Source organism: Astyanax mexicanus, chromosome 1, assembly GCF_023375975.1.
Source record: "Astyanax mexicanus isolate ESR-SI-001 chromosome 1, AstMex3_surface, whole genome shotgun sequence".
Taxonomy (NCBI): Eukaryota; Metazoa; Chordata; class Actinopteri; order Characiformes; family Acestrorhamphidae; genus Astyanax; species Astyanax mexicanus.
Window position 1 is genome coordinate 102214128 of NC_064408.1, and position 15553 is coordinate 102229680.

The 15553-nt window shown below is 40.0% G+C and overlaps 1 protein-coding gene across 1 annotated transcript in view; it reads left to right on the forward strand.

Moving 5' to 3' along the window:
- Window positions 1-15553, forward strand: part of ek1 (eph-like kinase 1) — a 135183-nt gene that overhangs the window by 112126 nt on the left and 7504 nt on the right. Inside the window, exons 12-16 of the mRNA XM_022681064.2 lie at window positions 4705-4766; window positions 6107-6316; window positions 9249-9398; window positions 11632-11825; window positions 15301-15438. Of these exons, the coding sequence (XP_022536785.2) occupies window positions 4705-4766; window positions 6107-6316; window positions 9249-9398; window positions 11632-11825; window positions 15301-15438 (754 nt within the window). The remainder of the gene's footprint in view (window positions 1-4704; window positions 4767-6106; window positions 6317-9248; window positions 9399-11631; window positions 11826-15300; window positions 15439-15553) is intronic.

The window sequence follows — 15553 nt, forward strand, 5'->3', positions numbered from 1 at the left end:
AAAAGTCTTTCAATTAGAAGTGTTCTGATCCTATACTCAATATCAGTACTGGCCAAAATCATTTGATTAAATATCGGTAGACAATAAGTGTAATCCAGTAGAATTCATGGTATACACAATTCTGTAAATGCTTAACTCTTGAACCCAATCTATATGCGTTCAAGTCTTCACGCCAGTATTCTAGGCTTCAGATGGAAGTAAAATATTTTCTTACCAGGATGAGCATTGTGTTATTTAGATGGCTATGTTAAGCATGTAAAGTGCATTTAGACAAACAATTTATTAATAGCTTAATTTAAGAGAGGGAAAAGCTCTGGTTGGCATCTGATTGATATTGGTAGCAGCAGGTACAGCATTGCATCTGTATCAGACATAAAACAATGAGAACAAATGGTTCTTTGAGCAATTTTGGTTCCCTAATTACTATATGTTAAGAACATTTAAAATGATAAAGCACAACAATGATTGAAGCACATTTTCTTTTTTTAACAGTGTACCTTTAATATGTGCCTTTAATAAAAACTGACATAGACCTACAACATATAAACATTTACAAAAGCTTTTTTTTTATCAAGCATCAATTGTCTTAAAGACTGTTTTTATCTGCAAGTGTAACAACAGATGAAATTTGATGGAACCCATTTTTTTTAATGTTTATAAATACATGTCTGTGTGACTCATGAAAAGCTTAAGGCTTAGGTGCTGTCTATTCTAATGAAAGCTTTTACAATCATTATATCATCTCTTCTCTTTAACATATGATGACAAACGTTGTTTTGTTCAAAGGTTTTTAATTCACACTTCCACACTTGCCCTGATTGTAACAATCAGCTAAACAGAAAATAATTAAACCCACTGAAAGATGATGTTTGTGGAGTATTTTTACGCTATCAGGGCTCCTAGGAGGGTTAAAGTGTGTCCTTGTTTGCCTGCGTGTTGATTGGGTGCGATGTGAAGATAGATAGAATTCTGCGCTGAGAGTGAGAGTAATTTCACAGGTCACGGAGCAGCCTGATGGTGCCGGGTAGAGGGAGACTAGAGGTCAGTGACCCCAGCACGCTGCGTTATAGAGCCAGCTGCCAATCCAGTGCCTCTCCACAGCATAATGACTCCCGCCGCCTGGCAGAGACGCGTTAAAAGAGGAAGAGAAGTTTGAAGAAAGGCGAGGCTGGTTTGCGTGTGTGTGTGTGTGTGTGTGTGTGTGTATACCGGCGTACGACAGGAAAAAGACAGAGAGTGCGAGTGTAATTGTGTTGGAATATGAAATGCGGCTGTCACATTACACAGGGCTTAAAGAGCCGGTGTATCATTATCGCCTCCGACAGAAAAATTAGACCGTGATTGAGCTCATTGTAATGCAAATGGAGCACCAGCTGAAAGAATGGAGCCAGAATAGACCTTTATCCTTCAGCCCATCTTAACAAAAACACTGAGCTGTCATCGTCTCCATTATAAAACCATTGTGCTGTTAACCGCCAGAATAGTAGGCTATCTCCAATCTGATAACATGCATCGGCTGTCTGCCTGCGCCGAATTTAAAGCTAATACGGTTTTAGGTGTTTTTCCTGATAGGTCCAGGCTAAGTGGCTGTGATTGCAGTGTGGGCAGGCGACAGGCAGAAGAGGAAACATGATGGGTTTATTTTTGACCTCGGGCATCACTTTTGGCCGGTCATCAGCACACGCGCTGAGCCAAGCCGAGTCTTAGAGTGAATTACACTGGCAGAAGGGATTCGTTATAGAAAATCCTAAATAGTCTGGGATGAGGCTTAATCTGTGTCCAAAAAAACAGCACAAATGTATGGATTACTGAAAAAGAGCATTATAGCCTTAAAATGATAGGATTCCCGATGAGTTCTGATGTGAGCATTTACATAAATATCAGTCATTTGACCAATTAAAAAAGTGTACATGCATTTAACTATGTCATAAAAGTATTACTTGCTTTTTAATTGCCTTCCCATCTAATGCCAAACATGATCCTAAAAGAAAAATCCCTGGATTTCATATTCTGTCGATGCAGTCGTTTGCAGCAGATTCATGATGGTGTCCAATCTGGTCATTGGCCTGTTTTAATCATACTCCTTTTAGCATTAGGCGAGACAGTGTAATTATATAGCACACCTAAAAGAGCTGGCCGCTTCATTGTACGACATCAATCACGCGCCAAAACCAGCAGCCGTGGATGAAAAGCTCGTGACTAATTTCCATAATGAACTGATCACAGAGCCTTCCGCCACTTCTTAAGAAATGAGCTCTCCCTTTGTAGCTCTAAAATAGGAAAAACGCTCTCGGCTTCTTCTTCTGAAGGTGCTAAAAGAGGTGCGATTGGGAGTTTTGTGTGTGTGTGTGTGTGTGTGTGTATGCCCCCCACCCCTTGTTCGCCGGCCTTCTGGAGTTGTATAAGTAGAAGAGGGCAGGTCAGGGTATGGATACGAGTCTGGCTTACTGTCAGAGCGATTCGTCCCACGTCGCTTCGTTAACACCCGATTTGTTTTGATGACTCTCTGACCTCGCCACACTGGCCATGCGATTTACTGTGTGATGAGCGTGACGGGCCCAGTGCTGATTTACTGAAAGTGACAGCTTGGAGGGATGCAGGCCAAGCTCCATTCAGCTGAACACCACACCCATAGGCACACTCTAAAGCAACAAGGCTAGACCCTATAAATAGATAGATTTGAGTGGGGATTTATTGGGGTAAATTGCTTTGCATTTCTTTGTTCTTCTGGCAGTAAAGATTGACAGAAACGCAGCGAGGCAGTTAATGCAGCTTTGCCTTTAACCTCAGCTGTAGCCGCCTCCTCTGTTCAGATTGCATTCAGAGCATAAGCACTATGTGTGCACCACCTTTGTTCTTGCGAGGCCTTTGCATAAATTCTTTTTGACCTTAAAATGTTCGCCTTGTTACAAGAGCTAAGAGAAGGCAGCGAGGCCAGGACCAACATATTTAACCCCTTAATGCCTTAATGTTTAGCTTTTCTTCTCATCTAGTAACTTACTAGTACTTATATATTGATAAACCTTAAAATGTGGAAATGAATAATATCGACTTCGCTAGATACTTCATAGCCTTTACTGAAAACATGAAAGTCTGCATCAGTTCTACCAGTGACTACATGCTATACTATATCATGTCATCCCCATGTCATCCCCACCTGCACCTACCTGCCTTTTAGATCTGTGAAATCTGTGATGTAATGTTGCATTTCATTGTTCTGGTAGAAGTCACAGTTCTGAATAATTGATGACATTAATTACTGAATGTTTCAGAATTTTCTTTCATTTCTTTTCACGTTTTTTAAAAACACTTCTCAGACTTGCAAATGGCGAGCATCAAGGCTCAAGGCTGGGTCCAGTGCTGATATGTGATATTGATAGGAGGTGTACCCAACACTTGAAGGGCATGCGTAAAAAAGAGTTTCCAATTAGACCTCTCTGACTATTAGGGTTATAGATAATGGAGCAGGATATTGTAGAATGTGGACACCCATAAAATTAACATAACAAATAAGTCTCTAAACTCCTTTTATGTTCCCTGTTTCCTGTGTGTCTGATAATGACGTAAATTATGCATGCTATTTTTTTTTATAGTATTTACTGGATAAAGCACAGTGCTGAATAATGCGCATTAACGTTAATTACTGAATACTAAAGCCTTCATTTTCAGTTTTCAAGGAATTCTCAGACAGTTCTCAGACTTGCAAATCGCGCAAGTCTGGCGTGCCTCAAGGCTCAGTGCTGGGTCCACTGCTGATGTGTGATAATGACAGGAGGTGTACCCAAAGCTCAAAGGGCACGTGCAGGGAGAGTTTCCCATTAGGCCTGTCCGATTATTAAGGTGGATTAGCCCCCGCTGTCGGTGCTGTCGGAGCCTCTCAGCACAGGTGGTGGGGGGGCACAGGCTGTTTCTGAACTGATTGACATTCTGTTATTGCGGCGGAATCAGGGGAGCATTTTTAATCAGTTTGTGACACGCAGGTGTGAACCTCTCTCTCTCTTTTTCCCCTTCCTCTGCCCCCCAACCCACACCTCACCCTCCACCCCAACTCCCCGGCCCCATATGTGGCGCTGGCAGCTGCCAGTGCCGAACACCAGCGAGGTGAACACTTTTCCCATTAGCAGATTTTTGAACCCCTTCCCTCCTGCTCTCGCACCCCTCCTCTCCTTCCTCCTCGGCCAATTCATCACCGCATCCCCCCCAGGAACCCGCTCCCCCCACACACCCCCCAACACCCCTCCATCTCCCTCCCACCATAGGAACTCATTACCATTCATGGTATTTCTGGACAAAGATATTCTCTGAGGACAGCTCACTCTAATTATCTGCCTGACTGTTATTGAGAGCTTTGATTAGGGGCTGTCACTATGAGTAACAGGCAGCAGGTAGAGAGGAGAGGAAGGGAAGCTGGGGGTCCATGAGAGGGGAGGGGGCTGCCACCGCCAACCGCCAGCATCCCCCCTCACCACCACCTCCACCACCACCAGTTTTTCTCTGTCGTCTCAGAAATGAATTAAATATGGGACGTAAAGAGATAGCCTTTTCTTGTCTCCCTGCGATGTCTTTTTTTCTCTTCTCCTGTGGAGAAATGATTACAAAGAACTCTTTTCTTTTTTTTTCTCTCCCTGTACCCTCTTACCCCCCCCTTCTTTTTTTTTGTCTTTCTCTATCTCTCTCTGCCTGCCTCTTCTTCCGTCTCAATAGGTAAGCCTGTGATGATAATAACAGAGTACATGGAAAATGGATCGTTGGACACATTCTTGAAGGTGAGCCTTTCTTGTTCTCTCCCCCAACGAAACATGGTCACTTTGCATCTGAAAAGGAAACAATGTAAAATAAAAACAAAAGCACCCTGCCAGTCACCAACAGAACTGGGTTCGCCCTCAGATCTTGTGTATTTATTCTGTTTAGCTGTTCGTCTCTCTGCTTGTTTCCTTTTTAAACAGTTGGACATAACTTGTGAGACAAAAAAAACTGTCAAGAAATAAAAAGCAGAAAAAATGATGAAAAGATGTCCATATCAGTTTGTTTTACTTCCTGAAGCACAAGCTACATTCAAATTTTCTTGAATTTGGCCAATTCCTCACATTAAAAGGCAATAGGATTATGGCAATCACTGTGGCTGATATCTCACACTGTATAATGTGCTGAAAATCACAGAGCTTATGAATTAGAAATTGCTCGCCAGTAAATAATAATAAAAAAGGACTCCCTCTGGATGATACCTTCCACCACTGAGGGAAGATACATGATAGAAAATGAGCCACAAATCACAGAGATGAGCACACGCAGACAATGCTGACAGCAGTTACATTCAAGTCACAATCAGGGATTTTCAGCTCAACAAAAGGAAAGACCTCAGTGTGAATTTTCTAAATCGCCGAAGGAGGGGATTGGAAAGCTGGGAAGGGAGGAAGCAGCAGCCATGGACGTGAAGACAAATATAAAAGCTCAAAATTAATGGTTTCAGCAACTCTTTTTGTTCATAATCATAACAAATCTCCTCTTTTTCGGCTTTTTTTTATAGAATCAGAGATTTTTTGCGACTGTACCAATTTTAATAAAATTAAATAATATCTTTCTAGATCTTATCTGTGTATTTTTTACTAATATAGTAAGAGTTTGATAGCAATTTACAATGATATGTCAGAAATCATAGGACAGAAACCAGTGTTGTCTTTAATAGCTCGCCTGGATATTTCTAGCCAGATGCTGCCAGTCACAATCATTCCCATTCACTGGGCACCTGGGTGGATAATAATCCCTTCTTTGATGTATTCTTGGTACATACATGAAACTGTGGATTAAGGAAAGTTAACTTCCTGTACTTCAACTGGCCACTATCTGGCCTCCCTCAAACTCCAGTAATCTACGTCATCATTGTTTAACCTCACTCTCATAATAAAACCTCACAACTTAGACAGGTGTAGATGTACCCAAGACATCCGCTGAGTTAACATCTCATGATCACATGTATACTGCTATCCTAAGACTTATGGCATGTCAATATAGAGCTTAATTTTAATACACATTATTTATACACTAATGCTCTACAGTATATGGTCATTTAAGCCTGCAGTTGATGAACGTTTGTAAATCTGTGCAGAAACACGACGGGCAGTTCACGGTGATTCAGCTGGTAGGGATGCTGCGAGGCATCGCAGCTGGGATGCAGTATCTCTCAGAGATGAACTACGTACACAGAGACCTGGCAGCAAGAAACATACTGGTGAACAGCAACCTGGTGTGTAAAGTCTCGGACTTTGGCCTGTCCCGCGTGTTGGAGGACGACCCAGAGGCAGCGTACACCACCAGGGTGAGTGATCTTTGTTAGTGATCTGCTTTTCACTAAAAAGTGAGGCATTCAATTTTGCCTTTTTCTTTATCTCATTTTATTACACTTTACGTCCGTGTCTTCTATTTCACATTGTCGTGAAACTCTCTATTCTGATATCCGATGATGCTGCTTCGAAGGACAGACTTATTTTAGAATTCTAATTATCTCTTTACTCTGTTCCCCCCAGCGTATATGGAATGAAACTAGAATGAAACACAAATGAAAAGCCAGCTCCAGCCATTTGTAGAGCAGGAATTAGGTCAGTAGTGGCTGTTTGTTGAAAGCCTTCCAGGAGAAATGTGGAGGTGATGGACAGCTAGGCTTTCACTCAGCAGGGAAATACAGCCTGTTCTGCAGAATCGCTACTACAGGCTGACTTTAATGCCTACAGTAGTCAGACTGTATGTGATGTGGTGTGTGTGTGTGTGGTGGTGGGGGGGGGTGGGAGATGGAAAGAGAAATAAGAGAACTAAAGGGAGGTTCTTTGTTCAGATGTAATTGTTCTTTGTTGAGGATGTAAAGTAAAATTTATTCAGTTAGAGTTGTTATGAGTGCACAGCTGTATGTGAAGGAATTATGTTATATACAGTATTTAAATGTCAGAATAAAGACAATAAAAATTACACACAGTGTCACTGGTAAAAAGCACCACTCTTAAAAAGCACCAAAAGCTAAAAAACTTGTAACAATGGCCACTTATATTGAGTTGTCGGCCTGCTAAACATGAGTGAATGAGTGAGTTAGTTAGTTATTTAGTAATTTAGTGAGTTAGTTTAATTAGGTTTAAGAACACAACACCTGATCTTATGTTTAACCCTTTAAGCTCTTTTCCTTTTATCATATCCTACAGATTACTATTCAGTAACTATATGCAAAGCAATTCGAACTAGCTGAATTAATTTATAAGAAAATGAACCACATTCCTTAAAAAATAAAGTAATTATATAGCTATAATTCATTCTACATAAAATTCTAATATAATTAATATTATCCAGAACATTTTGTTTGGGGGAACCACCTTTTATCTTTAACTGTGATGCCCATGGTCAAAAGCCTGTTCTCTCTTCAGAAATGTTTCGCCTCTGCCCCCGAGGCCCTGGTTAGAAAGGCTAAGACAGGCACCCCCCTGACCGAACATGGCAGCATGGCACTGGGACATGGACTCAGATGCGCTGTAGCAACAGGAAGCTGTGATTACCGTGGAAACCACCAGCTGGGCAGCACAGCCGATAACAGTACATCTTACCCCCCTAAACGATCTGTGAGGCACCAACAGGTGGAATTACAGCTTTATGCCCCATCACACTCCCATCACCAATCAAACTGCTTGGTCTGACAAACACAGTCCTCCGAGAGCGTGAGAGAGAGAGAATCATAGATTGAGAAGGATGAGAAAAGTCTCCCTGCAGGGTTTTAGTCGTTTATCCTGGGCCGCTGGAACCCACCGATTATGTCGGAATATCACAGAACAAACTGAATCTTACTGAGGGGAAATTTCTCACACTGTGATGCGAGGCGCCAGCTTCCCCGCGCAGTGTTACATGAACTAGGTCAATAGTCCCAGCCGAGAGATAAGTTCAGAGCATGTGAAAATATCAGGGATAGTTCACCTGTAGATATTGCAGTTAATAAAAGCATGTGGTATTGTAATATTAGTTTTTGCTTCCTTTTTTTTTACTTGTATCCCATTTTCTCCCCAATTTACAAGGCCAATTACCCAACCCACTCATTAGAAAGGACTTCCCCTATCACTAGTGATGCCCCAACACCAGGAGGGGGAAAGACTAAAACATGCCTCCTCTGACACATGTGAATTGAGTCACCAACTCTTTTTAAACTGCTGTTGATGCAGCATTGCTGAGTAGCATCGCAGCGCACTCGAAGGAAAGCGCAGTGACTCGGTTCCGATACATCATCTCACAGACGCACAATGTCAAAGACGAATAAGGTCAATTGTACTCTCTCTGGGCTCCGGCAGCTGATGGCAAGCTACATAACTGGGATTCGAACCAGTGATTTCCTGATCACAGTAGCAGCGTTTAGCCTGCTGGACCACTCAAAGCTTGTAATTATTAGTAGTTATTTCTAATATTAGAATCGCTAACGGAAATGATCAGAAATACAGATTCTGTAAAAAGGAAACTAGAAAATAATGTCATTACTTATTGAAAAAAAAAAAAGTCATTTTTTATTTTGTTTGCAATTGGCACAAAGGCAGGCTCTAATCCAGTAGTGCCTAATATATGGCCCGAAAAAAGTTCTAATTAGGCACAGCAACTGAATTTAGAACAGATATATTTCAGAGCAACCATTTCAATTTGTTTTATTGACAACACAGACTCAAACTCAGATGCAGAACCTATTAGAATTTTCATTTGGAGGAGGTACAAATGCAGCTCTTTAATCTGGTAAACACTTTTTATTATGATGTAGAAACTAAAATGATACATTTAAAGGCAGTTTCTGTTAGTCACATAATTAGTTTCTGCTGAGACAAATGTTCTTCAGAAATGTTACCTAGCACCATTAGTGCACTGTGTGAATTCTACACGGCTAAAACTAACATTAGACGCTGACTCTGTTCAAGAACGGACTTCATGGTTAAGGGATCTTTATTATTATATATACAATTATATATGTTATAGCTCAAACAGAGTCTGATTAAGGAGCTGTTTCATTGAGAAGGTTGCCATTCACTGTTCCACTAGCAGAGCACTTGATGTGTTTTTAAAAATATGCTAAAGATATTTTACAGTATTCTACATTAGCAAATTAATTACATTAAAAATGTCTCAAAAACATACATTTAAACATTTCAGTTTTTCTAGTGGCTAACAGTACTTGGACCCTGAAACAATACTGGTGTCACTAATGGTCTTAAATGCGTGATATTTTCTTTTGTCTCTCACAGGGAGGTAAAATCCCTATCCGGTGGACCGCCCCCGAGGCCATCGCCTACAGGAAATTCACCTCTGCCAGTGACGTGTGGAGTTATGGCATCGTTATGTGGGAGGTGATATCTTACGGGGAGCGGCCATATTGGGAGATGTCCAATCAAGACGTGAGTCCACTCAGACTTCACATGCATTCGGTTTGAACAGCGGAGGATGTGGTTGTAGCTCCCTGTCTGCAGTCTGTAGCACAGATATGATATATAGATGATAAATCATCCAAAGGAAGCACTGTAGCAGGACTTCCATAAACTAAAAATGATAGATTGTGTGCCCTTGGCCTTCTGCCCTGTCTCTAAGTCTCCTTCATTCTTACACATACTCACAACCACAGACAAGCTTGTTTTGTGCAATATGAAGACATGGGGTTATACGTGAATGCCCTCTATGTATTATGTATTTCACAGCTGTTACAGCTAAACCTCTTTCTGCACTGTTTGGAAAGAGTTTGAACATTTCATGATGAACGAAGCAGAAGAAGTGGGACAAGATTTATATATACTATATGGACAAAGTGAATAGGACACCACCAACTAATTTATCTCATTTATTGTTTAATTTAAAATCAAATGAACGGTATTAAAAAAAAATCGTTTGTTCTGCTTTAATTTTTTTTTAAGTGACTGTTTCTACTGTCCAGGGAAGGTTTTCTGCTAGATGTTTATGATTATTTGATTGCATTCAGCTACAAGAGCATTAGTGAGGTCGTTAAGATGTTGGATGATCGCCATTCCTGCTCAGCTCATTTTCAACACCTAACTTTATCTTATTTCAGAAGCTCTGGATGGAACTTTTTCTTATATCTTCATGCCTCTCTAGCTCAAACCTGGCAATAAGCATAGTGCTTTTAGGTTTGTGTTTATTTGCTCCAAAATAGCTGTGCAGATAGAGTGCATTCATTAGAAGTGCAGTCTACAATCATTTGGATTTATACTCTATTAAATATTTAATATATTTATAATCTTTTAAAGACAGTGATACTACATCTTTAAAATGCATGTAATAAGAATATTACAGTATATAGAATAGTATACAACAGTATACAGTACAAATGTATGGCTTTTTTTTAGTTCTGTCCATATTTTCCTCTGCTTTTTCAGCACTTTTATAGCCTGAAAGTGTACAGAAACAAGTCCACAAACATGCACACACACAGTGCGATGATTGCATTGCCAGACCTCCCAACGATCTCTCCGCGCACTTTGATAGAAACATCAGGAGATTTTGAAAGCCGTGAGCTGTGCCAGGTAGCCACTCTCTCTTTCATTTTGGCTCTACATCATGTGCGGCTCTGTAGATTACCATCAGGCCGCAGTTATTTGCCGCCAAAGCACTTTAATTCCCCTGGACCGCAGATCCCCTAAAGAGTGTGATCTCGCAAAGGTAAAAGAATAAATGCAGCTGGAGGAGGGGGAACATTTCCAGGTTTCTTCTCGCAGGGTGCATTTTCCCCCCCAAAAAAAACTCCACCGCGGCTAGCTTTCGGCAAGAGTCTCCACATCAGAAAGCTTTTCATTTATTCATCTCCACCTTGGGAAGCATGCTGTTCCAGAAGGTTGGTGCATAGCTAAAGGAGTGAGATTGGAAAACAATACAAGGCACAGAGCTAGAATCTTTCAAATCGGACCAGGGGAACCGCTACCGTGCCTGGTAAAGCAGAGCGATTTTTACCGGAGCTGGGGAGCGGAATTTTGGAAGTCCTGTTTACAGCGTAAAACAGAAACCCATCTGTTCCTCTTCCATTTACCATGGCAACAGCATCCGCGGATCTCCAGAGCTCTAGTCCTGCAGGCGAAGTTGGGCTAATTGCTAGCTTTGCATCCGACTAGTTTATTTTCTCCCTCATGCTCACGGCGATTTCGTGTCTTGAAAGCAAAGAAATTAGCCAGGGTTCCTTTGGGCTCGACTTACAGCTGACAAAGACGGTCTGCTTAGAAATCACGCGCATAAGTGACACTCTGGGAGACAAAACTGAAATGAATTCAGTACGTTGCACCAACAAAGCCAGTTCATTGTCACCAGATACACATAATTTTAAAAAGTAAGCCATTAAGCAGATGCTGTTGTAGTAAAAGTGTCTTTTTGTCCCTGTGAAAACACAAAAAACAGAACAAAACAAAACAATCTTTGCTTATCAACAGAATTTTGTCATGTGCCTTAAACATTTAAAAGATCCTAATCAACCTTCTAAACCCTGGTCTTATTAGTGTCAGACTTATTTTATAGAAAAACTGTGTGTGCTTTTTTACAATATCACAAAGTCTGTATAAGGACCACTTATTTGGCTCTAAAACTTGTTGTAGTATTGTTTTGTATGTGATTGTGTTGTTTTTTTTTCCACAGGTGATAAAAGCTATAGATGAAGGCTACAGGCTTCCGGCGCCAATGGACTGCCCCGTTGTGCTGCACCAGCTGATGTTGGACTGCTGGGAAAAGAACCGCAGCGACAGGCCGAAGTTTGGCCAGATCGTCAGCAGCCTAGACCGGCTCATCCGCAACCCAGGCTGCCTCAAGCAGCTGGCCAACAGTGCAATCTGGTAAGAAATGGAATTTCCCTTATTCTCAGACTGTTCAGTTCTGATCGAGTCAATCATTCTGTGTTTATTCAACATGATGGAGAGCAGAAAACCCAATGTGACAGATGTAAACATAAGGTTCCTTTACCTTTCCATCAAGCTCGTATGTCTGTGGTTACATTTGTAATATGGAACATGTGTTGTATACATTGCTTTGCAGACAATATAGAGAAGCTTTTACTTTTAAAAAGTAGATATGAGTGTGTAGAAAATGAGTGATGCCATAGAAGTAGGACTGAATGAAATTTATATTGCAACTTATTTCTTAATATTATTTGATATGTTTTCATTTCTGATATGGATATAAACATGATAAAAAAATAAATAAATAAATATATGAAAATGTGCTTAAAAATTCTATAATTGTAATGATTTTCTATCACACATTAAAAAGATAGTAGTGGTGTCAATCAAGTTAAAAAAGTGATAAAATTATTCACAACAGTATTATTTGATGAATTACGATTTCTCACACTTTTTCCGCCTTAAGACTAAGCTTTTGGTAATAATGAATATTTAAATGTCAATAAAATAATCAGTGTTAGAAACATTTACATTTGTATTATTGGTGCCAATCCCTTAAAAAAACAAAAATAGTCTGTGACTAATTCATAGATAAAATTATTATTATTATTTTTTTTTTAAAGCTGGTACTGTATTTTTGGTAATAGGATAGTAATAATAGTGTTGTGTGGTTTATAACTGGCAGATCTTTGTTTTACTGTATTGAAAATGTATAGGAAATGTGCCTTAAGCAGTCCGTGTTTGTGTGTGTGTGAGACAAAGAGTGAGAAAAGGAGAGAGAAAAAGAGAGGAAAAGAGAACGAGAACATAAACGTCAGCATAAATAAAAGCTAATCTACCTTCTGAACTCAACAGTAAGCGTTTCTGTTATATCGCTAAATAAAACTGTTACTGCGTCACCAGGCTCTGAAAACAAAACAAAACATGGCTGCATGCGTTAACATGTTAATGTTGAAAGCCCTATATGACAGTGACTTATTTTCCAGCCCTACAAATAAAAAAGAGCCTTAAAATTTTAAAAAGAACCTTTACATCAAATGTAATGCAGTGGTGCTGCAATAGACCGTGTCTTATACATGCTCAATACAAGCATGGCTCTATTTGGAATTAAAAGTGCATCTTCTATGGCTATGCCAGATGGATGAGGACATTCCATTTCAGTTGCATGCATTTACTGTTCCTTGATCCACAGTAAGAAATGTGTACTGGAAAAATAAAGGCATTACCACAAATGATCGAAAAAGATCGTGACTGGTGGCGTCTGGCCAGAACTGTCCATACGCTTAGGCGAGCAAGTATGAAAGAAATTATATCCATATATCCAAATTATATGGAGGAGGCTACACAAGCATATACCGCTGCTCAGTGGTGGACAAAACACTAATTTAATGCACATCAGTGTCTTAGAGAATGTATTAAAGAGTGGTTATGAGAATACTATGGGGAATAACGTGTTTATATTAATAAGAAACAAAATTTATATGTTTCATTTCCCTATATTAATAATCACATAACATTTGAACAAAAATAAAAACATTTTGAAAGATGAAAGCTGTTCTAAAGCAAGCATTGTGCTGTATGTGTATGTAAAGCCTGAACAGACTGTCTGGTGCTTATCAGTCAAATGATAAAATTAGCGTTTCTATTTGTATAGTACGGTTGTTTCCATAAGAGATTGTGCAGATAACTCTGCATAAACGGGAACCAGACAGATGACTGAATCAAACGAGCGATCTCCTCTTTGCTCTCCATGCCTGGTTCTCTTCTGGCTGGCATAGAGCGACAGGGAGGGGAGCTGATTGGCCGTCTGCTGGGTTCTGAGGGGCGCCAGGAAGCGAAGTAGATGAGGGCCAGTTTGTTTAGCTGGAGGCTAACCACCATCAAAGCGAAACGTGTCTGCTTTTTCTCTCGGACCGCCACTTACGCCTGGCAGAGCGCAGGTCGAGGTCTGAAAGCGCGTGTCTGCGTGATTGTGAGTGTGCCTGTGTGTGTGTGTGTGTGTGCGTGTGTTTGGGACAGGGATTGTGTTGTAATCAGGCATCCTGGAGGATCTGGCAGGGCTGATGTCAACTGTCCGGCTTCTGGCTGCTGATTAGCTCTGACAAGGCTTTTCAGTGCTCTTGCTGAGAGCTGCCCCTGACAGCTATACGTACACATGCGTGTGCGTGTACATTTGTCCCCCCCACCCTGGAGGAAGCTGTCTCTAAATCCCCCATTCATGTAAAGCCTTTGTTGGTTTCCTCTTGAAAACTGCACATGTGGCTGCATCACATTAGAACAGAGGAAGCAGCACCTACGTATTCGTTTATGTGGAAACAGAGGCTGAAATGAGACTCTTTTTGTGTGAAGCCGCAAATTAAACATATGATTTAACGTCACACTGGAATAATTTCCAGACCTGAGTTATTATTAGCTGTAATGCTTTAATGGTTTTGTTATTCTTTTTTTGGATGATGACTTCTTGCTCTTTGTTTAACAGCACAGGACCAGTATTATAAATCAATCAATTAATCAACCTTTATTTAAACTCAGAAAAAAACATTGAGTTTGGCCCTTATTTACAGTGTAGCTGAGCCAGTACATAGAGTGGGAATTGTCAAAGAAATGAAAGTCAGCATTTAAATAAAATACATAAAATTAAGATTAAAAACATATAAGATTCTAATAAAAGTTTAAGAGTAGGAATCATGAAATCATAAGTAAAAAAATCTAAGGTTATATAAATTATAAATCAAATTGCTAAAAAAATAAAACAACACATAAAATATAAATAAGCACATAAATAAAAACAATGAGACAGCAAAAACATGAAATTTTAACTAGACATTTTAAGTTAACTAAAAATTATATTAGGCCAAAAACAAAAGTAGCTTAAAAAACATACCACAGTCATTAAGAAAATAACAAAAAAATGAACCAAAACTGTGGTGGTTAGAGACTAAGAGTTTAAAATGATTGACACCAGTGAGCTAAATTTTAGTGTTTCCTGTAGTGGATGGTTCGCTGGTGCACTGTAGCAAAAAGTAATTTTGGAGCTAAAATGTGTTCTGTACCAATGATTCTTAAACTAGTTCTATTCACAACACGAACAGACCAGCACTATTGACTGTATAGGGGTTACTGTGGACTGGTTTAACAACCAATAGTCTACATTAAAAAATAAGTACTTACTAAAGGACAGCACTAAAACCTTTACCTGCATTCAGATACAGCAACATTCATTTCTCATTTAAAGATTATGCTGGATAAAATATTGAAAAATCAGCCTTTTTTAATCAGCAGCTTTTTTATTTTTGGCTTCTTCTGTTAGGAAAAAAAAATCTAGCCTCGAGGTGAACATGAATAAAACAGGTCAGTTAACAGTATGTCTGTGTAATGATTGTGAGTAACCGTATTTTCACTCCATCCTCAGGGAAGACCCAGTGACCCCAGATCCAGCAGTCAGCACCGTGGAAGACTGGCTAGATTCCATTAAGATGAGCCAGTACAAAGAGCACTTCTCCAATGCCGGCTACGTCACGCTGGACTCGGTCATGTATGTCAGCGTCAGGTTAGTGTCAGATCTGTGATTCTGATTGAGGAAATGGGTAATTACCTTTAGATAACTGAAATACCTGAAGGTTTGATACTGCAAGAATTCTGTTGGAAGGTTGGCAGCAGTAGCA